Raw genomic sequence first — 22,826 nt, 5'->3', positions numbered from 1 at the left:
GCTGGGAGGGTGAGCGAAGTGGGGCTCTCTGTGGCCCCCACACTGGGAGCACTGGGCAGAGTGGGGTTGCTCTGGACATCATTGCTGTGGAGCAGTGGGGTGGGGGGAACCTGGCAGCTACCCCCACATCCCCTTGGCCACCTCCCACAGCGTTGAGCCGAGCGGGAGCCACAGCCCTGTGTGGGCGCCACGGGCACAGGTTCGTCCTGCTGCCCGGGTGCTCCTGGTGTAGCTCCAGCTGGTCCCATCTGCTCTGCTCCCAACCCTGCTCAGCAGGACTGAATGTGGGTCGTGGAGAGCGCGGGTGACACACGGCGGGTGACACAGTGCGGTGCGGCTGGGGAGCAGCTGATCCCTCCGGGCTGTGCGGGACCCTGCCACCAGCCGGGATTACCCAGCTGCTGCCAAGCTGGCACAGGGACTGTCTCCTCCGAAAGGTTCCCTTCCAGGGGATTACGGATAATGCATCTGGAGCAGCACTCACTCATCCAGGTTGGTGATTTATCTGAAAATCAAATTCCAGTAATCTTGCCTGCCATCTGGCCCCCGCGCACACGCAGTCGTCCCCAGCCTCAGACAGAAGGGTCGGGGTGAAGGACTCCATGTCCCCGCTGAGCATCATCCCTGAGCTGCCACGGGCAGGGCAGAGCAAGTCCCTGGGCTGGTATGGAGCACCCTGGGCAGAAGATGGCCCAGTGAGAAGTTTTGGGATGGTGACAGGTTTACATGTGCTGGGATGTGGGCAGGATGCAGAGAGCTCAGCGCCTCGCAGGGGTGCTCTGATGTCCCTGTGTCCCCACACATCTGGGAATGCCAGGGTGCAGTACCCGGAGAGCTCAGCCCTTTGCTGGGATGTGTCAGGAGGAGCTGAGGACTGCAGAGCTCTCCAGGTGGCAGCAGGGATGTCCCCATCACCAACAAGGAAGGCAGAAGGAGGCAGGATCCATCCTTTCACCTCATGGGGAGGCTGCAGGATGCAGAGCATCCCAGGGGGTGGGGGCCCCGGTGCTCCCCATCCCACCCCTCATTCTCAGCTCATTAAGGCTCTCCCATTATTCTGACATTTGTGCGCGTCACGTACCGGGAAGAAGTAATTTACTTAGAAGAAATTAAAAGTTCATTTTAATTGAGCGCACACTGCAGTATGCAAATGCGGGGCGCATTATGTACACTGATGCAGAGACAAAGGCTGTAATCAGCTGTTAACCCTCTGCGAGCCGGCCCCAGGCGCTGTGGCAGTGCCGGCATCGCTTCGGCCACACCGGAGACCCCAGAGCCACATGCGGGGTGTCCCCTAGTCAGCACGGCCTGGCAGCACGGACAGGCGTAGGATGAACCCCTCATACATCTGCCCGCTGGGATGCAGGAGCCAGACAGGGATGCCAGCGATGGAGGTTGTCCCCCAAATCACTGTGACATGCTGGAATAGCTCCACACCAGTGAGACGAGGTGGACGGTCGGGGCAGAGACTCTCTGGGGGTGATTTCAACCTTTTTGGGAAGTCCAGATGAGATGAGGATGGAGGTGCAAAGGCCAAAATATGGCTTGTCATATCTGCAGTAGCTGGATTTGAGGGTGGTTGCAGATGTGATGAGCTCATGAGAGCTGGATTTGAGAGGTTTTTCTCCTTTCTAAAAATTTTTTTTTACTACCTATCAGACCTGCGATTTTTTTAATGGCAGCGCAAATGGAACTGGTTCACAGATGCGAGATGACAGCCCACTGCAGGAGACAGACAAATTACCTCCAACCTCAGCTTGAGACGCCCACAGCCTCCCAAACAAAGGGAGATAGCGGTAGGGGGTTGTAGCGAGTTGTCGGTGCTCAAGCGAGGCCACTCAGCCTGGCCCGTGGGTGTTGTGTGTGTGCATCGTGTCCACGGGCACAGCGATGCCATGAGCCACCCTATTGTAAAGGACTGTTGGGGTTGGCACATGTGGGCATCCGACATTCTTAATATTATGGGTGAGTGATGCTAAAAGGCAAGGGGGATGTCAGTGAGGGTGGCAGAGTGGACTTTGCATGGACCCAGGGGGAATGATGCTGTTGGACATCCCTGGGCTGCACCTGGCACTGCACCAGCTTCGCCAAGGGTGACAGGGACAGACCCAGGATGGGACCCTGATGCCCCGGGTGGGGGGTGTGACAACGGCACTTTGCACCCCAGGCTTGCACTGCCACCCTGGCCACCCTTCACCTTCCCTGTGCTCCTGGAGGCTGCAGCCCCAGTGCCCCCAGTTGGCTCCCAGTAGCACAGGCAGGCAGGGTGGTCTGGCCAGTCATGGCACCACGGGGAGGATTTAATTGCCTCATAACCTTTGCATCCCGTCCCACGTGCTGGCCCAGCACCCGGCTCTGCCACTCCAGATGGCACCCGGGAAAGAGTTAAGTCCGCTGTGATCAACAGCAAGAAGCAAGTGGTAAACAATTTTTCTCTCCCTCTGCTAAATTAATATGCAAATTCCCCCCCTCACCCCCCCCCCCGCTCTTGCTTCGAAATTAGCGAGGTAGAATGCTTGGGCTAATTATGCATTCAAACGAGCAGGCTTCGTTAATGTGGCACTAAGAGGAGCCTGAAAATGATTGTGAGACGATGAAATTGAAATTGGAGCACGGCACTTCTAATGCATCTGGAGTCACTCTTGCGTGCCCCGGCAGATGTAACCTGGCAGTGACCGGCAGCCCCCACCGCCCTGCCTGGACACCCGCAGCACCCTCAGCACCCACAACATCCTCCTCCCGCTTCATCCCTCTTGCTCCAAAACCCACCGGGTCAGAAGGTTTCTCAGCCCGGGGATGGAGAGGTGGGATGGCCCCGTCCTGCAGAGATGAGCCATGAGCACCCAGAGCTCCCAGTTTGGGCTGGGGATGGACCAGTGACCCTGGAGCATCCCCAGGTCATGGGGCAGTGGGATGAGGAATGACAGTGTCCCAGGACAGCAGAGCAGGTCCCAGCGGTGGGTCTGTGCAGGTCCCGCTGGGCGATGCCACTATCAGCCTCCTGGGCTCCTGTGGTCTGGAGCGTGGCTATGAACACTTTTCTCCTCCCCAGACTGAATCCCGGCCCGCAAGGCAGCCAGCAGGGCCTGAGCATGTTTGGTAAAGCTCCACATGTCCTGGTGTTTGGATGTATAAACCTCCAGATGGACAAACCTTCTCCTTTGCCTGGACATGCTCCTGGTGATGCTGAAACCCAGGGGGGTTCCGGTCTCCATCACCATGTCCCAGTGGGTTTGGAGACCAGCAGTTCTTGGCACATCCCAGCAAGGACCAGATCGGTGGCACCTCTGCATCCACCACATCATGTCCCACAGCACAGGACCGTCCTGTGACAGGGTTTAGTGGCACAGTGGCATCTGGGGGCTGCTCCGTCCAGTGTGGCCTCATCCCTTGAGGAAGGTGGCACCCGTGGGGATCTGCAGAGGCAAAAACAAGAGAAAAGGCTGAGGGTGACAGGACAAACAGGGAGATGTTTTACACCAGGAATGAACTGCTGGGGGCGAGCAGCCGCAGACTGCGATGGACACACGGGATGGTGAGGGCTCCACAGGAAAAGCAGCTTAGGATGTTACCAGCCAGTCTCTGCTGGGTTAACTGCTCATGAGTGTCTACACAGGCCTGGGTTCAGCCACACAGAGGCTAAGCCCATTTTCTCGTGAGAACTGGCAGCACCAAAACCAGCTCTGCAGCTCTGACCAGTCAAACCGACCCCCACTGCTGGGCAGCAGAGATGGATGTTGGTGTTAAATATTCATCAGAGGCGTGGACGTTACTGGAACCATCCATTAAGAGGTAATGCACAATCCGCAGCGTGCTCCCGCTCGCCGGGACACGCCGTGGCAGGCGGCCGGGCGGAAGGCGGTGGGAAGGAAGATGGATGCTCTGGAGGAAGCTGTGGAGCCCAAGCCAGATGCATTGTTAGGAATCAATGAGGATCTCCAGATTTTAGACACTCAACCACCAGAAATAAATGGAAGAAATAAATAGACAAGGAGATAAATAACCCCCCAGAAAGAACAGGAAGGAATGAGGGACCAGCAGGGATGCAGACCCTGGAGGACAGAGTCCCTTGGAGCGGGGTGAGATGCAATGGCATGGTTTGGTCCAGAGGATGTTGAGCATCCCAGAGGGATGCTGATCACCCTGGCACTGTGTCGAGCACCCCAGAGGTATGCTGAGCAGCCTGGAGGGATGCAGGGCATCCCCAAGGATTGCTGGGCGCTCCTGAGGACACAGCTTCACAGAGGAGGCCACCAAGCTCAGAGCAAGCAGCCTCCCTTGTCGTGTTCCTGGGCAGGGCACCCACGGGTGCTGGGACCCACCGTGGCCAGCTTCGCTCCACAGCATGCCACAGGGTCAGGGCTGGCGCACAGAAGGGGTTGTTTTTCCCCCTCTCTCCGGTAATTTTTCCCTCTGACTATGATGCATAGCGGTGCTAATTCGGCACGTTGCCATTAATTCCAGCACAGCTGCCGCTCTCTCCCTCAAGGCATTTCGCTAATACTCAGCTTCAGAGCCTCTCAGCAAATTAACATCATTTGTTCTGCGGAACATGTTTTATTTCTACACTACATGCATAGCTTATTACTCTGCCAGAAACTCGGGGTGTGCAGGGAGGCAGCGCCAGCAGGCATGGCCCTCCAGAGCCAGTCCTGCTCCCTGCCTCACCGTGCCTGTCCCCAAGCGGGTGCAGGGACAGTGTGACACCATCCCCTGTACCACCTCGTGTTGCCATGCCTGACCCGAGCTCGAGCTGCTGGTGTTTCCTCCTGGCACTGGGATGCTCTGATGCTGTCAGTGCAGATGGGTGACACCGGCTCAGATGGTGGCAGCGTGCTGGACCAGTCACTGGTGACGTCTCCTGCATGCCCCCAGCCTGGCGCCTTGGTGCAGAGTGAGGCTCCCATGTTTATGGACACATACAGGACTGTGGTGACAAGGGGCCCTGGGGGGCCAGAACTGGAGAGTCAGATGCTCAGTGTCTGGAGCAGGGAGCCCCAGAGGTGGCTGTGGCAGAGACATGTCCCCCTGTCCCCAGCTGGCACAGCAAACCTGCACCCCAGCACCCTCCCGCTGCTCCCCATGCCCACCCCACACCTGGCCTTCCCTCCTGGAGTTATTGCTCTGGGTGATTAATGCCTCTGGAGTTTCAGTTAATGATCTTCAGGCAAGGAAACCCCCACGGGCTCGCTGAGTGGGTGGCTGTGAGCAAAGGAACCCTCACCCCTGGCCCCTCCAAGTCACACGACCAAGCTGGGGCTTGCAGGGCATGACACCGAAGGGCACTTGGACCCCCTATGACAGCTCAAACCCTCTGGCAGCATTGGGCTTGGGCAAAGCATCTTCTACACGATCCTTGGTGCTGAGCCCCTGGGACGTCGTGGGGTCATCAGGGGCATGTATGAGCTGGGAAGGGTGTCGGGAGCTGGACAGGGTGTCAGGAGCTGGACAGGGTGTCACAAGCTGGGCTGGGTGTCCTGCCCACCACCCCACAAACTGCAGTCCCTGCTGGAGATAAAATCAGTTTTTTTGCTTTGATTAAGGTTATTTAAGCCTTTTACCAAAACATAAAACCTGATTATTTGCATAAACAACCTAATTGGATTATAGTGCACAGCATTGCTAATGCTGTCGGGGAGCTGGTGACAGCACCAGGGCCATGCTGGCAAATGAAGCCTCTGGCTCTGCCACCCCTGGGGGTGGTTTTGGCAGGAGGTGGGTGAGACCCCTCTGTCCTGGAGTGTGCACCCACCTGCCAGCCCCCTAAGCCATGGATGGACCTGTCCTTGGGGTGGGTGACAGCTATGTGGCGTCACCAGTGTCCCCAGCACATGGCCCTGGTTGTGCCCTGAATGATGCCTCGGCCCCCCTCCAGCACTGCCCGGAGGAGGAAGAGGAGGAGGAAGGAGGAGCTGTGTGAAGGTGCTGAGCGGGAAGCTGGGGGCCGGGAGCCGCGGGCGGCTTTGCAGGAATGCACGGCGTTGCCATGGCTGGGAGCTGCAGAAGGCTTCCGTGGCGAAAGGCGGAGAGGCTCCATGAATATTTCATTAGGAGAGCAATGTGGTGTGCTGCGGAGAACATCTGGCTGGGGTCCCAGGAGACCCCCGCCTTGTGCAGGAAGCAGGAACTGTGAAATATGGAGGAAAATGAGGAAGAGGGGGAGACGGGGAAAGCGTCCTGTGGCATGGGGAGCATTTCTGCCCCCCCCGGCCCTGTGATTGGAGGCATGGGGCAGGAGCAGGGCTTTGTCCTCCTGGAAAGGGCAGCCCTGGGAGGGTTGCATGACATGGGGGGGCTGTGGCAGTGCTGTCTGGCTGCTGGAGGGATGTTTTCTGATCCATCTCCATGGGATATTTTGGGGACACAGCTGCAGCATGATCTGTCCATCACCAAGCAGGGCACCGCATTTAATCCCAATATCTGATGTGGGCAGAGCTGTTCCTCCAGCTCAGAGCTGCAAAACACGGGCTGGCTGTGGGGCAGGCAGCCATGGACCAGCGTGGCCAGCGATGATGGGGTGGGAGGGGACGGGATGGGATAGGGTGGGATGGGAGGGGATGGGATGGGAGGGATTGGGGTAGGATAGGGTGGGATGGGAGGGGATGGGGTGGGACAGGATGGCTCCTCTTTCCTCACCCCACATCCCTCCCAGGGAGATGCTGATGCCCTCAAAGCTAGATGCAGCAGTGTCTCTGGGTCTGAGCCCCTGTCCTGGCTACAGCAAGCAATGGGTGCTAGGGGGCAGGGACCCTGCGGAAGGTTTGTCCTGGGGGTGTTGATGCAGAGAAGACATCCCTGCCACAGCCTGGCTCCTTCAGGCGTGCAGAGCAGCAGGCAGGAGTCGGGGTGCTGCAGAGGCTTGGCATCGCCAACATCTCTTTCCAATCAGGCGTGCCGCTTCCTTCCCCCGGTGCCCAGGTTTGGAGCCGGGAGGCCCAGCTGGAGCCCTTTGCCTTGGTGCAGGTGCTGGTGGAGCTGTGAAGTCACGGTGCACCTGACACGCTAGCGTCCACTGCCGGCTCCAACTCCGCTCCAGCATCATGGGGTGGGCAGCACTGTCACCGACCCGTGCCAGCACTGGTGCTGCTAGGCAGAGGTTCTGCCCTGCACCCTGCAGCCCTGTCCCCACGACTCCTCACACCCACCTGCACCCCCGAACCCCTCAGCCAACCCCAAACCCTTCAGCCACCGTCCCGTGGCCATGACCCCCGTGAAGCCACGGGACTATGAGCTTCCCAGCACCTCTCCCCAGTGCCCTTCAACCTTTCCCTCTTCCTCCTCCTTCTGCCCAGCATGGCAGTGGGTGCTGAGGTCTCCCTGGCCATGCTCCCCTTCTCCAGCCACCCAGCTCAGCTTGGCCATAGCCCCCATTTGGGAGTAGGGGACAGTTCCCGCATGCCAGCCCTGCCGCTGGCGGGACTTCAGTTCCCACCCTCCCCATGGCCACCCCACGCGGCTCCCGGCACTGCTGCAGGAGACAAAGCCCAACCAGACAAAGCCGCAGCCTCCCCGTGTGTGGCCAGGGTACAGCAAAGCCACCTTTGCAGCCACCAGCACCAAAGCTCTTGCCTGCCTGTGCAGGCAGCAGCTGCAGGCAGCAAAGGACGGGCAGGCCACGGGCAGGAGAGTGGCAGGATGGCCGGGGAGGCCACGGGAAGTCCCAGCAGTAGACACATGCACACACACAGCCTTTAAAACGACGGCAAATACCTCTCTCCTCTCCGGCTCCACCATCTGCTACCTGTCCCGCCTTGGCCGTGCTGTGCCTCTGCCGCGCTGCCTGTCCTTGATGCACCCGCGCCGGGATGGACTGCCAGACCCTCCTCTCTGCTGCTGGCGGGTTTTGGCCCTGTGCTGCCTGCTGGTGTTTTGGCAGCCTCACCGCTCCAGCGATGGCATGTGTCCATTATTTTTTTTTCCTCTGTCCCTTTCACAATCCGTCCTCCACAGCTTTCACCGCCGGTGCCTCCGGAGCCGCCTGTGGTGCCAGCTCGCAGGGAAATTGGCAGCAAGCGCGGCACAGGGATCCTCCCGCAGCTGCCGGAGACCTGCCAGGCACAGGCAGCCCTTCTGCCAGCCACCAGCCTTGGCACAGCGGGCCAGGGACGGCGGGGGGCTGCCGACGCTTGGCAGCCCTTCCCCGGCACCGTGTGCCCCAGCCGCCACCGTGGCTCCGCTGCCAAAAGCCAAATAGGGAGGAGGAAAAGGGGAAAGCGGCAGAGACAGGAGCTGGCTTCGCCGTGCCCAGTGGTGGGGGATGCGCTGGGGCCCCTTCTCTTCGCCACAGCCAGCTGGGTGATGTCCTTGTCCCTTGGCAGAGCCTGGCTATGGTGCTAGTGTCACATGGAGAGATTCAGCCCCATCTGTCTCTGCTGGTGCCCCCAGTCCAGCTGGGAGAGTCCATCCTGGGCATGGCAAGCATGGACCAGCCTGGCTAGGCGATGCTGCGTGGCGAGCGCGGCTCCGGCAGACACACCTCTTACCCAGCATCCGTCTGCCACACAGGGGGGCCGGGGAAATTGGGAAGGGGAGAGTGGAGGAGGGACTTTTAGTGATGGGTGGGTGGTTTTGGGGTGCCCTCCATCCACGTGCCACCCTGCACAGCCACCTCAGCCTCGTGCAAAGTGGCGTCCCCACCCCATGGCAGAATCCTGGCCCCGGCAGCACCGGTGTGCCAGAGCTCCATCCCACCAGCCGTCAGTGTCGTAGCCATCCAGCCTCTCTGGCTTTTCTTCCCCAAATTCCTGGTCTCGGTGGTTTTTTGAAGGCAAAAGCAGGAGTGTGGCTTGGGCACCCGCTGTAGCCCAGGTTGCTCCCATGCGCCGGGAGGATCCCTGAGGCCATCAGACACTGGTGGGGACAGTCAGGCAGGAGGCAGAGGACGGGCTGCCAGCTCAGAGCCACCCAATCCTCTGCTCAGCTTCACCCCAAATAAGTCATTCATTGGGAGCTGCATTTACAGGGCTGCTCCAGCCCTGTCACCAGCCCCATGGCACAACCCAGTGGGACAGAGCACCAGGAGCACTGGCCATGGCACAGACAGACCCTCCTGCCGTCACCATTTCACAGGTTCACCCCCTAATCAGAGCTGCAGTTAATCGGGTTGGCAAGATGCACCAAGAACCTTGCATGCAGCAGTACGGGGCCATGCAGCCCTCGGTGTCCCCACATGGTGGCACATCCCAGCCAGGGCTGCAGCAGCTCCCAGGGTGACCACGAGGGTCCATGCCATAGGAAGAGCCCGTGGAGCCATCCCAGTGTGTCCCTCTGCCTGTGCCCCCATCCCCTGGCCTGCCCGTGTCACACGTGCGCCTGCCATTTCTTCAAATAAGCAGCTAATCTCCATCAATCATAATTTTGTGCAATTATCATAATAGGGCCATTTTGCACTTATCCTCGCCACGTGACGCAGGAGGCACTTACGGCTCCACTTCACAACGAGCGTCTTCGAGCTGCTCCTGTCCCCAGGGAGTCCCGATGGCAATCGCGTCCCCCATGATCCCCCAGGCACTGGCCTGTCCCCTGTTACCCCGGTGTGGTCAGCGGGTCCAGCAGTGGATGCTCGTGCTGGGTGAGATGCAGGCACAGGGGGACAGTAGTAGGACCCTATCCCCTGGTTCATGCTCTCCTGCCACTGCAGAGCAGCACAGGGGTTAAACCCCAAAATGGGGACAGTTAATCTGTTTTTTCCAACCATATGGCCGAGCTGGCCTGGCCACCTGCATGGCAGCAGCCTCCCGGTTGTGCCGATGCTGTGTAGCACGTGGCTGCAGCAGCGACTGGTGGCCCCGGTGCTGACCCTCCGCCAGCTGGTGGGGAGCAGATTAGGGGGGCTGGGAGGCAACAAGGCATGAGGGCCATGGGTGGGAGATTAGGCATCGGCAGATGGAGGGAGAACAAACATTTCATTCCACCTTGTTTACTGTTCCCTCCTCGGTGGCAGTCGTGGGCCTCGGGACGGGCTCTGGCTCTGTCCCCACTTAGGCTGGAGCAGGACAGAGCTGGAGACATGGCCACCTGTGTCCCAGTGAGGATGAGCAGGCTCCTGCCTCACTATGATCCATCCTCACTCCCAGCAGCACTGTGGGGGCAGCCCCTGCTGCCGCCATCCCACCCTATCCCGTCCCATCCCATCCCACCCCATCTCATCCCACCCCATCCCACTAGGCTGGAGCCACCAGCAGCCATGGCACTCGCCCTGAACATTGCACTCACTGTAACCCAGCGGTGTTTGTGGTGTTTACACCACTGTAGTAATTACTTTCCTTTTTTTTTTTTTTTAATAAATACGGATGTTGCCACAAGTAAACGCTAATGTAATAAAAGCTTTCTACTGGATCCATAATTAATCAGTGAGCTGGGTAAGGCGGGGTGGGGGGAAGCAAGCAGAAAACCTTCCTGCTGGCGCAGGCTGTGGGGCTCACACCCAGCTGGGAGAGGGTGAGGAACCGTGGTGACAGCCTGGGGACATCCCGCTGCCAGGGGGACCACGGAGGCAGCCCCGTCAGCCCAGGGCGAGGGGGTCCATGAGCGGGCAGGGCTACAGTGCACTCCGGTCTCAGCTTTTGTAGGCACTGGGTGTTTTGCTCCCAGCTGTGATGGCACATCTGGACTGATCCCCTCCCTGACAGGGTGTCCCTGCTACCCCAATACACAGAACAGGGCTGAGTACCACGTGTCCCTCCCATGCAGCCAAAGGGTGAGCTGGCATTACAGCTGCTATATAAGCTAAATAAACTAAATAAACCGTAACCTGCTCCCTTAGTTCTGGCGATAGCACTGTCAGGGAGCAGTTTCGTCCCTCCAGCCCTGGGGAGCAGCATCTGGCCCTGCAGCCCCCGGGATGGCTGTTGGTGGCCGAGTGCTGCTCACGGCCAGGGCTGAGCATCGTCTCCAGAGATGTGGCCAACTCCAGATGGCTGGTGGGCGCCAGGTGCCGGGGGACGGGGCGGCAGAGGGTGGTTCAGGGTGGACATCTGCTGCGCACACAGCCAGCTGGCCCGGCAGCTCGCTGCGGTCAGGGGGGAGCACGACCCTGTCACCCTGCCAGGGTGGGTGTCCTTGCACAATCCAGAGGGGCCACACAGGATCATCCTGCCTGGTGCACGCATCCACGGCTGTCGTAGCCCGGTCCCCACCCCATGCATCCTGTCCCCCTCAGCCCCTGGGGACGATGGCACCCCACTGTCACCAGAGACACCCTGTGGGCACACACCCCTGCTCCCCCCACCCAGGGGGGTTAATCCCTGCAGCCTACGGAGAGTGGGAGAGGCTGGTGACAGATGGCAAGTGTAAAAAGGAGAATGAAAGCAGTGGTGGCAGGAGCAGGGCACATCTGCAGGGCAGCACAGCAACAGCAGTGCACCAGGGAGCCGTGCACTGGGGAGTCAGGTAATGGGGAGCTGTGCAGTGGGGCCCTGTGCAATAGGGAGTCGTGCAATGGGGAGGGTGTTGTACAACAGGGGACCAGCTGTGCAACAGGGAGCCATGCAACAGCTGTGCACTGGGGAGCTGCGCAACAGGGACTTGTGCAACGGGGAGGGTGCTGCACGGGGAAAGAGCCATGCAGTGAGGAACTATGCAACGGGGAGTTGTGCATCAGGAAGTCGTGCAACAGGGACAGAGCTGTGCAATGGTGAGCCATGCAACAGGGAGCTGTACAATGGGGAGGGAGCCGTGCAACAGGGAGCTGTGCAAAGGAGAGGGAGCCATGCAGTGAGGAAATGTGCAATGGGGAGGGAACCGTGCAATGGGGAGCTGTGCAACAGGGAGCTGTGCAAAGGGGAGGGAGCTGTGCAGCACGGAGCTGTGCTGCAAGGAGGAGTGCAACAGGGCGCCATGCAGCATGGTTGGCACAGGGCTGGTGCCCCGCCCCCTGCCATGGCTGGGCTCTGCCCGAGCTGGGCTTCTGTCCCTGTTTCCGCTCCCAGCCCCGCTGCGCCTGGCTAGGCTGCCGGCCCCAGCCCTGGTGGAAACGCACCTGAGGGAGGTGGGTGGAGGTCACCCCGGCTGCCCCACTTCATGCACCGCTGCGCAACAGTGGAAAAACAGCGGAGGAGCGGGCTGCAGGGCCCGAGAGGGGACAGCACCAGGGCACGTGCCACCAGAGATAGGCTGACACATGGCGACTTGCACGGCACAAGGGCCACGTTCAACCATGCAAAGGCAGCCCCGCTGCCCATCCCACAGTTGGACTGGCAGCATCCTGGTACCAAGCTGGCAGCGCCATGTGGGGAGTCCTGCTTCATCCCACCATGGCTTCCCCACTGTGCCATCACCCATGGGTGTCACTGGCCACGTGTCAGGCCTTGCCAGGGAAAGCGCTGGCAGCCCTGTGTCCCTGGGTGCATCCCACATGTCCCCCATTGCTGGAGAGGTGAATGCAAATCTGCAGCGAGACCAGCTGAAAATACTAAACTGGGCTGGGTTTCTGCTCGGTGCCATGGGGCTGTGGCGGGGTCGGTGCCACCCGAATGTCCTGTGCCACGGCCCCCCAGTGTGGGGCTGCCCTCCAGCCAGGCCTGGCAAGTGGGATACGGCCAGGGCTGCAATGGGAGGGGAACGCGGTGCTGCCATGGCCAGAGAGCTTCAGCTCAGCTGCCATGTGGTGGTGTGGTGACCTCTGTGTGTCCCCTGGATGCCTGTGTCCCTAGGATGTCTGTGTGTCCCCAGGATATCTGTGTCCATGGGATGTCTATGCATCCCTGGGATGTCTGTGTGTCCCCTGGATGCCTGTCCCCACCCAGGAGGGGCCCAGGCCATTCCTCAGCCCTGCCCTAATCCAGCTGTTTGGCACATGAGCCTGGCACCCCCAGGCAGGGCTGCAGCTCCATGATGTCATTTACTGTCATGACATCAGAGCACACCGTGGTGACGCCGCCGGGGGACGCAGTGACGTCACCGGCACGCTGCGCCGCCGAGCCCCGCCCCCAGTGGGCGGTTTGGGGCCAAATCCCCATAAAACGGGTGCGGGGCTGGGGGAACGTTCGGCCGCGGTGCTGTGTTTCCGCCGGAGCCCGTTCGCGGCCGGACTGGTCCCCGGCGCGGTGTCGCCGCCAGGTGAGGCCCCGCCGAGGCGGCGGGTCGGGCCCGCCCTGGCCTGTCCCGTCAGCCGGGGCGAACCGAACCGTGTCCCGGTGCCCTCGGCCCGGCTCTGCTCCCCGCTCGGGCCCCGGGGTGGGGGGTAGGAGGGTACCCCGCCCGGTGCCGTGAGTAGCGGTGGCTTTAATTACAACATAAACATCCCGTCCCGTGTGTCTGGGCCCGGCGGAGGCTCACAGCGGGTGTGATGGGCCTGGTGGGGCCGATCCTCACCCGCTGTAGCTGGGAAATGAGGGAAAGATGGATTTTCCTGCTGCTGCTCTGGGTTTGGCGTGCGGGGCAGGGAGCTGGGGCTGGAATCCCTGCCCGGGGTGTGAGAGCAGTAAAACCTCGGGGAGATGGCGGGGCTGGGGTCTGCAGCGGCTCGGCCTCGTGGCTTCAGCTCCGCCGCGCTATGCGGTGGTTTGGTGGTGCCACAGGAGCTCGTGTGAGCTCCTCAGCCGCTTTAATTCCTTATTTTAGCCATAGAAGGTGGAGGTGGAGGCAGCAAACGCTCATCTGCTGTGCTACTGCCACCAAGCTGAGGCCCCACAGCGAAAAACGCGTGCTCTGCCGGGGTGGGGGGGGGGTGTGTGTGTGTGTGTCCCAGTTACCCCCAAGCAACAGGCAGGTAAAGAAAACGGCCCCTGGTGCTAATTCACCCTGTCCTGAGTGTCTGAGTCTGTACACACCCCGTCAACACTTGTTCTATGAAGTCCATAAACGCCCAGGCCTGGCTGAAGGTGCTGCTGGTTATTGTTCCATTAAATCCAGACTGGCGCTGTGGTGAAAAGGGGATAATGTGATTTTTTTTTTTTTTTTTTTTAATTTTTTTTTGGAAGCAGCTGTTCTGAAGCAGCAGCTAACACCTGCTCCAGAGCCGTGCGAGGAACAGCGAGCATGCCAAGTGCACTTAACTGCGCTGGACCGGAGCATAGCGGGATCCTGGCAAAGGGTTGCTTCCAGTTAACGCCCCTCTTAATGACTGGAGTGTTGACATCTCACCAGTGAGCTGACCTTGGGCACAGGTCAGAGTGAGGTGAGTTGGTGTGTGTTACGAATGGTGTTCTCACTTTATTTTATATTTTAGTCCCTACAGAGAAATGGAAATCTGTCATGTGAGCTTTGTCATGACCTGTTTTGTTTTTTTTCCATCCTGACGGTGTATGTCATGAGTGTACTTGGTTACCACGCTCTGGGTTTAAAGCCTCTCCCCCTACCAGATGTTTCCGCACTAAATCACAAGTTTGTTTTGCAGAAGCAGAAATTGAGGTCGATATGCAAAAGAAAATATGTGCAAAGCCAGTGTCTGGCTGGAGAAATGCTCTGAAGGTGGATGGGAGAGACTGCAGGGCTGTCGGCTACATCTGTGCAAAAATAACCCCTTGTCTGAGCAGCCTGAGCTGGGTTGAGCCATGTTCAGCTTGTCCATGAGCTGCCAGTTCTTGGGATCCTTTTTGTTTCAGCTCCTCCCCATGGTGGGAAGCTGAGCTGGGAGGATATTTAAGTTGAGGATATTAGCTCCACTAATAGGCACTGATAACAAAGTTGGGGTTTTTTGTTTGTTTGGGGTTTTTTTTTAAATCAAGTCATTATTGCCAGCATTGAGGAAATGTCACGTACACTCTTACCGAGCGAGAAGTTGTCATCCTTGGGCTCTGTTCCCTTGTCCCAGTATCTCTCCAGGGATGCCTCAGGGGGGACGTTTACTAGCAACCGTTAGCCAGGCTGTGCACTAAAGTCCTTTTTTCTTCTGTCACAGCTCTGTTCTGTCTTCTCTGCTCCCCTGTTGGTGTTGGTGATGCTCTCTGTACAGCAAGGGTGCTTGTTCTTGCTGAGCTTCCAGGCTCTGTGCAGAGGGGGGTCAGGATTCTTTTGAGGCATATTTTCAGTTCTCTCAATTTATTTCGTTTTCGTCTCGTCTCTGTGGTACCAGCAATCTCCCCTGCAGAGTGTTCCAGTGGTCCCCAGGGCTCCCATCTCCCCGTTATATTCTGGTGGGATTTGCTCTGTGTGTTCGCATTTTCCCTGATGCTTCTGTGAGATGCTCCAAGTACTGTCTGATATTATGACACAAATCTTTCCCTTTCAAAGGGAGAGGGTGATGAAAAGAGGGGTGAAGAGCAAACTTCAGAGCTTCAGGGACTTCTTACCAGTCACCACAAGAGGCTTTTTGCTGACTTCTCCCATGAGTGAGCAGGTTGATGTCATCGTGCTGTCTAAGCACAAAGGCAGAACATGGGATGTTTGTACCAGCCATGATCTTCCTGTAAAACCTTTACTGGTGCTGTTATATCTCCCTGTTCCCTTTTGGAGGTTTTTCTGTGTTGAAATGTCCCTGTGCATTGTGTCATTGCTCTGGCAGAGTGACTGCGGTGATGGTTAGACTGGGCTCAGATCAAGTGGAGCTGAGCTTGTCCCAATGCTCTGATCAGCTGCCAGGTTGGTACTTTCAGAAGTACTAAACCCCCAGGTCAGGGTGTGCAGGACCGCACTTCCCTGCTGCTGTTTGCTGTGAATCGCTTGCTGTGTCACGTAAGAATGCGACTGAGCTGGAGCGGTGTTAGTGATGGATGATCCATCAGGTGGGAGGGTTTGGACACGTTCCTGTACTCAGCTGTGCTGTTGCTCAAAGGAAAGCTCATGCAGGAAATAATCTTGACTGGACCAAACCTGAGAAGGCCTGCATTTCGTATCTAGCTCCGTGCTGCCTAACTCGAAGCACAGAGCAAGGTGGTGTTTCACCACAGTGGTGGAAACTGTGAATTGAGAGCTAGGGATCGTTGTCTTTAATTTCCTCAACTGCTGGTCACACTGAGTTCGAGTGGCACCTTAAGTAGCCACTACTTAGTGTCCTAATATTACTGATTGATGAAAACTGTTTAAAAATTTAAGTTATACTGGTTTTGGGGGACACAGAGGCCACATAGGGAAGGGTCTCTGTCTCCTGTTCTATCCGACCAGGGCTTAGTGCACTGGGGATGCAGCAGTCTGAAGCATAAACATTAATAATACAGTGGGCATTATTCAGCTCAAGGCTGCCACTTCTCCTTTGTGGGAATAACCCCCTGGGTAATTGCTGCGTGTACTTATCTGTTCCTATAATTGCTTTCTGCAGAATTGCTCCGAAACAAGCGGCGCTGGCAGGATGCTGGTCTCCCTGCTCTTCCCTCAAGCGAGCCGAGCCCTTCGGTGCCTCATCGGGGACTTGCACCACGGCAGGTGGGGGCTGTGTGGGCAGCAGAGGACCGGCTGTCCCCACAGGGCTCTGCAAACTACCCAGGCAGCCTACAGCAGTGACATTACCCCTGTCTTCACTAGGGCTTTGGCTTTTGGTGATAAAATCGCCATAATTGACCAAAACGGTGAGCACACTTACAGGGACCTTCTCAGCCATAGCCTGCACTTGTCCCAGGAGATCTGTAGGACTCTGGGGTGCTCCAGCAGGGACTTGAAGGAAGAGAGGATCTCGTTTTTGTGTCCCAATGATGCCTCGTATGTGGTGGCCCAGTGGGCTTCCTGGATGAGCGGGGGCATAGCAGTGCCCCTCTACAAGAAACACCCAGTGCAAGAGCTGGAATATGTGGTTGAGGACTCACAGAGTGCTCTGGTCATCGCAGCAGAGGAATTTTTGGGGAAAATAACCCCCAGTGTTGAGAAACTGGGAGTCCCAGTTCTGCCACTTCTTAGGTCTCATAGCAATGGATCCGCAAGTCCTGCAGCAATGGAGGAGGGTCCCTTGACAACCTGCTCCTCGTGGAAAGACAGAGGAGCCATGATAATCTACACTAGTGGGACAACGGGAAGACCTAAAGGCGTCCTCAGCACCCATGAGAACGTACAAGCTGTGGTGAGTGCCGCTTCCCCTCTGCAGTGCTCCTGCCAGGTTACAGAGCTCTTGGTCTTTGGAGGTGTTTTGGGGTTACAAATACACACAACCAAATTCCTGCCCAGAGCCATGGGGCTGTATCTCAAAAGTCCTCAGTGCTTTTAAGGTGAACACACAGAAGGTGTATCTCTGGAGGGGTTTAAAAGGCACATAGATAAGGTTCTTAGTGACATAGTTTAGTGCTAGAGTTGGGTTATGGTTGGACTCAAGGTTATTGAGGGTCTTGTCCAACCAGAATGATTCTGTGATTCTCTGAGGAGTGTTTGAGGCTCTAAACCTTGTCCTTTTGGACTCTTCTCTCTGCTTTCCTGGAAAGCAGAAGGGATGAGACCTGTTGTAAAAAGACTGCGTTCTTTGCAGTTTGCTTTTCTTCACTGTGACTAAGAAAGGATCTTTGCCTCTAACTGGAATATGATTTAGCCCAGCCCTATATAGTGCTGTGTGAAGTCTGTGCATTATTCAGCTATATATCCCCAAGGCAAAAAATCCATTAGCTCTCTGAGCCAAAAGGAATTAAAAGTTTGTGTGAGCGTGCTGACTCCCTCCCCGGTTGGTTATCGCTGCCTGCAACTGATAGATTCATGCCGTTAGGGAAAAAGGGCAGGGAATATATCGTACCTTACGGATGATTCCGAACGCTTGCATTGTTCTGGGCACTGGGATGCGGCAGCGATGGGAGCGGTGCGAAGTGGTGATGGATAGAGCCAGGGCTGAGCTATATTGGGCGAAGAATCTCTTCCCTCACAAATATGTTGATCATTTGGGAAGTGGCCTGAGCAGGCACCATCTTTTGGGCTGGCTTCAGAAAGCCTAAAACCTGCTCCCTGCCCTGTGGAAAAGGGTTGGGAATGACATGACTGAATTCCGCTATTCATATGGTGCCTTTTTTTTTATTTTTATTTTTAGATGGCTGGAAATAAACTTTCCAGTTGCTAATGTTGGGCTCTGAAGGGCATTGCTCACCCAGAAGTCTGGGGTCTAATACTTGAGATAATTAGCCCTTCATAGCAGAGTGTTTTAGAAGCTTAATATACTAATATTTTTTTACTAACATGTGGCCTCCTTTCTGCTTATCAGACAGTGACTTTTCTGTTCCTCCTGCCTATCCCTTACAGGTGCTAAAAGCCCAGTGTCATCAGTGTCCCACAGAGTTCTGGGAAAATTAGGCTTTTGATTCCTGTTTCTGCCAACTCCGCCTGTGCAGCAGCAGGCTGATAATTTTGTAGATCCTACTTAAAATCATTGCTGACTATTTTTTAGTAATGAGGAAGGACTTAGATCTATGTATGAAGACACTGACAAGATGCAGGTGTTACTCTTGTATTCTACTGTTGTGGTGGGAATTTTGTTACTTCTGACCCTAAAGGAAAGATTTTTGTGCCCAGGCATTGTTCCAGGTCTGGGATTTCTGCAGCCAGCTGTGCCCAGGGGATCTGAAGCCTGGAGACCTCGGGTTTTCTGAGTAGGGAGAATCTTTTCCTCCTGTCCTAACACTGGGTTGCATGTTTTCTTCTACAGACCACAGGGCTGGTTGAGAAATGGGAGTGGAGGAAGGAAGATGTTATCCTGCACGTGCTGCCTTTGCATCATGTCCACGGGGTGATCAATAAGCTGCTCTGTCCTCTCTGGGTGGGAGCGACATGCATCATGTTACCCGAATTCAGCGCACAGATGGTAAGCCTGGAGGGATCACGCGTTGTCTTTGAAATTCAGCAGCGAGACCCCGTGCATTGTAATTAGGACAACTTTGGAAATAAGTTCATAACGAATTCCAGCCTCTTTAGCCACTGGCTGCATGTGGTTCACAAAGTGTCTGTTAAAAAGAAAAAAAGCATTTGGTTGGACACTCAGTCTGGGGTAAACGTGCTCTTCTGGAGGCTACAACTTATTTAAGCGTGACATACGTGATGGTAACATTACACTGTCCCCCCTCATGATGTTGAGAGTCTCTGACTGGAGCCAGATCCTTCCACACACCCACTGAGAGCATCTACACCCAGAACAAGGTTGTTAATTCTCCAGTGCCAGGAAAAGTGGAAATACTGGATTTTTCTCTTGTGTGTTAGCCATGTATTGCTTGACGTTATACTGCTTGTGAGGTATTTTATTTTTTGTAGCTTGTGTTTGCCCTTCCTGTCCTATGCCCAACATGTTTTGTGTTATGTTACATGACAGGGCACAAGCTCTAGAGTTTCTTGAAGTGCAGGTAAGAGAAATACTGGTACTCATCGCTTGCACAGAAACATTGCTCTTCCTCCATGGAGAAACAAGTGTGAACAGATCTGTTGGTTTAGACTCAGCGATATGAGAGCGAGCTTGCAAGTGGAGAGCTTCTTGCAGTAAAGGTAGCAGGAGGGAAACCTGGAGTGCAGTAAAGATGCGCTTATAACATTGCTTTCTAGCTGAGAGAGAAAATGCCAGTCCCAGTGCTCTGCTTCTTTTGTTCCTTGCTGCAGCAGCAGGCAACTGACCTAAAGAGAGGAAGAAAAGGCACTAGAAACAGGACAACTGACAGCGAGGTGGAACAGTTTGTACAGTTACTGGCCCCTGGGGTCCAGCACCGTTCATGTACGTCTCCCAGTGTTGTGGGTGTGAGAGATGTTGGGGTCTGCAGTGGGGTTTGCAGGTGCTGGTGCCACCTTGTAGCAGAAAGTAAATGTGTGCTGTTGGTACAGAACTCCCTGGGAAAGCAAAAAGAGCCTGTCAAGCCTGTGCTTTGTACCTAAACAGGGTACTTTACCCAGTCATATTTATTCGCATGCTGGGCAGCTTTGTCTCACTGAAAGGACAAAGTGCAAAGGTGCGGGATACACCCTGGCGACTTTGCGCTGCTGCTGGGTAAGGGTGAGCCTGGGCTCCCATCTGAGCAACTGCAGCACTGTGCGATTCTTTGGTTCTTATATCTGCTTCTTGGAGAGGCAACCACAGAAAACACACGCTTCCTTTCGTGCTTCAGCATGGCCCTGACACCTGAACCCCCAGTTACTGCATGAGTGCTGGTCCTTTGTGGGGGAACAGCCCCCAAATCCCAGAGGGGCAGCTCGGTGGTTATGTTTCCTGGGTAAATAGGTAGGATGTTATGGTAGGAGGTGGCAGGAAGGTCGCCTGGCAGCTGTAGCCAGTGCTGTCTCCTCCATGATTGCTGCCAAATTGTCTTCCCCCATGTTTGGGGTGTCACCCCAAAAGCTCAGGGTGCAGTGGGGATGTGTTCTCCACCAAAGCTGGGGCTCAGAGGGCTCCCAGCCCCGGTGACGCTGCTGAGGTGTCAGAAGATGGTGCTGGCAGTGAAGCTGAGCCCTCTGGAGGGCGCGTTTCTCCACGTCCTGTGCCACCCGTGATCGATTGTCCCTTCTACCCCTTGTCTTTGTCTGCTCGCTCTCCCGACATCTGCAAATGAGTGAGCTGAGGCTGAAGGATGGATTTGGGTGAAGCGGAGCGGGACACCCCACCTGCCTGCTCCCATCACAGCTGTCCCCTCCATTTGACAACCAAGGGTGAGCGGGGACAGCGCTGGAGGTGTCCCCATGACCCTGAAGGTTGAACTTGGGCAGGGAGGGCAGTGTGGCGAGTGGTGTCCCTGGCATGGCGAGTGTCCCTGCCATGGCGCGCACTGTGCTGAGGGCTCTCAGGTGCGTTTGGGCTCTGAAGGGTGTAATTTTCTTTTTTTTTCTTTTGTGTTATACCCTTTATTTTTCCAAGAGCCTCCCCTGGGAGCTGGAAGTGGTTTGATCGACACTACAAAGGAAGCACATGAGGGTAAATAAGGCTTTCTTGTGGAGTTTAATGCAAGCTGCCTTTCAGTTCCAGTCTATTTTCACCAGCTGTTTACAAAATGCCCTTTGCTACTGAAATCAGCTTTCAGAAAAGCAGCGGAGTTTCAGTGGAGGATTTTGCAAAAGGAGCCTGAGTTTTGCTGTGTGTGGTTTTGGTTTTTTTTGTTGTTGTTTTTTTTTTTTTTCCCTTTGCTGCACCTTGAGAAAGCAGCCAATTATAGTGTGATATAAAGAAACTCGAATGGCAGCTAAAACACTTGACAGGCTGATCAAAACAAGGCGAGGAACTTACTCTCAACCTGCTGCAGACATATTTAGCCTTGAGTGATACTGGCAAGGGTTCAAGAGAAACCGCAGCAGCATGCCCAATGTGTGTTTGGTTTCTAATCACTAACACTTCATTATACAAAATAAATACTTTATTATTACAGTGTTTATTAAATTACATAATTTGCGGCGTGCCTTATAGTCATGGATACAGATGCCAGTCTGGTTTTGGTGGTGGTAGTGATTATCATTTTTTTCCCTCCTTAGTTAGAAGACATTTCAAGCCCCAGCCCAAGACTTGCTTGTCGTTCCCTGCAGTGCAGTGTTAGGAGGTGACATCTTTCAGACCTTTCTGTCTGCTTTTGGTAGCTGTCCAAGGAAAGGTTAAAAACTGAGACTGGAGTAACCCCAGTGTCCTGACCAACATCCGCTCTCTTACTAAAACAGCATCCGATGTCCGCGACTGTGTGCAAGCTATCCCTGGGGCCACGAGGGCTCATTAAAGTGTATTGAGATGCCTCAAGCGTGAAAGTTGCTGCATAAAAATCAGATTCTTTTTATTAAAAGAGGACATCCATTACTTTGCACTAGCTACTGTACATGTTATAATTCACTTTATAGCACCATCTGTTAAGACTGTCTTGCTGAAGCTTTCTGTAGCATCTCTTTATTGTAAGTTATTAAAAAATACGGCTGCATCTATTAATCATTTATTAAGGGTTTATAAATGGACCCTTAATTTCCCATGTTACAGTTCACTTGTACGTGATCTGTGAAATCCTCGGGTGTGTGTAGTCCTTGGGGTGCAGCGTATCAGCATGGGGAGCCCTTGGGACCAGCAGTGAGCCTGGAAGTGCCTTCCTCCCAGCAGCTGTGTGTGCCAAGGGTGGCTCTGACGTTATTTTGTTTTTCTTTTTTCAAGGGTGAGAACTGGGAGGGCAGGAGCCAGAGCAAGTGCAGCCCAAGCAGCCTCATGCAATCCTCCCATCATAATGTGCTTCTCCAGCTGCAATGGGCCTGTTTGCAGGCAGCCAGCATTTTTCAGCTGCTTCTCAACCTGTTTGAAATGCCTTTTTTTTTTTTTTCGTATGCGGGATTGGAAATTTTAAAGCTGCTGGATTTGTACTGATTTTGTGCAAATTGTTGGCCAGAGGAGATGAACACCTCCACTTAAGGCAGGAGTGTGAGGTGAGCCCTCTCCTTTCCAGACAGCTGAGAAAGCCCATGACCAGGTGCTTTTTGAAGGGCTTTGGGAGCTTTGGGATTTGCACCGAGTAGACACTGGAGCCTTCATTCCCCAGGGACTCCCTCTCTCCATCTCCCTTCCCCGCATCAATTTGGTGGCAGTCGCTACGGCCGAGCACACCCTTGGCTGTTACTGTTTGATAGAAATGTCAGGAATAAAGACAGACCCATCGATACCAGGTGTCCTCTGTATCAGTCCTTTTGCTGTGACAGTCACATTTTGTCCCCATCCTGGATTGGGACCTGGCACCCTGTGCACAGGAGCCTTTTGGAGTGGGTTGGGAGGTTGGTGGCTGTTTGGCAGGATCCTCTGCTGGGGATTTCAGCTGCTATGGGTTCACTCTTGAGTTCGAACGATGGCACCCGCTTTTCTTTGCCTTGGACCACTTCTGATGTCACCTGAAGGGAAATATGTTTGGATAGCGAAGGCTCCCTGTGAGCTCTCTGTGTTGATAAACATGAGATTGGATCCCAGAAGGCCTTTTAGCTTTAAGTGCAGGAGGGGAAAAAAAAGTATTCAGAAACTTGAAGGAAAAAAAGCTTGCTCTGGTGAGTGATGGGGGCAGCTTATA

At 55.5% G+C, this 22,826-nt stretch overlaps 1 protein-coding gene and 1 long non-coding RNA gene across 9 annotated transcripts in view; one reads left to right on the top strand and one right to left on the bottom strand.

Moving 5' to 3' along the window:
- Positions 1-1,094: 1,094 nt before the first annotated feature.
- LOC139829085 (uncharacterized) lies at positions 1,095-9,411 on the bottom strand. Its single transcript, XR_011741330.1, has 2 exons — positions 7,711-9,411; positions 1,095-3,416 (listed from the first exon to the last, which is right to left on the bottom strand). It is a non-coding gene; the product is annotated as an uncharacterized lncRNA (long non-coding RNA).
- A 3,521-nt stretch (positions 9,412-12,932) lies between these two features.
- Positions 12,933-22,826, top strand: part of ACSF3 (acyl-CoA synthetase family member 3) — a 60,305-nt gene continuing 50,411 nt past the window's right edge. For 7 of the 8 annotated variants that reach the window (XM_065848499.2, XM_071814547.1, XM_065848497.2 and 4 more), the window contains exons 1-4: positions 12,933-13,059; positions 13,926-14,119; positions 16,199-16,930; positions 18,488-18,643. In XM_065848499.2, coding sequence (XP_065704571.1) covers positions 16,229-16,930; positions 18,488-18,643 — 858 coding nt within the window. In that variant the 5' untranslated portion in view covers positions 12,933-13,059; positions 13,926-14,119; positions 16,199-16,228. The other variant, XM_065848498.2, reaches the window with a different exon arrangement.

The sequence above is a fragment of the Patagioenas fasciata genome, chromosome 13, assembly GCF_037038585.1.
Source record: "Patagioenas fasciata isolate bPatFas1 chromosome 13, bPatFas1.hap1, whole genome shotgun sequence".
In the NCBI taxonomy this organism is placed as follows: domain Eukaryota; kingdom Metazoa; phylum Chordata; class Aves; order Columbiformes; family Columbidae; genus Patagioenas; species Patagioenas fasciata.
The sequence above is the reverse complement of the archived record's forward strand: the minus strand, read 5'-3'. Positions and strand labels throughout refer to the sequence as shown.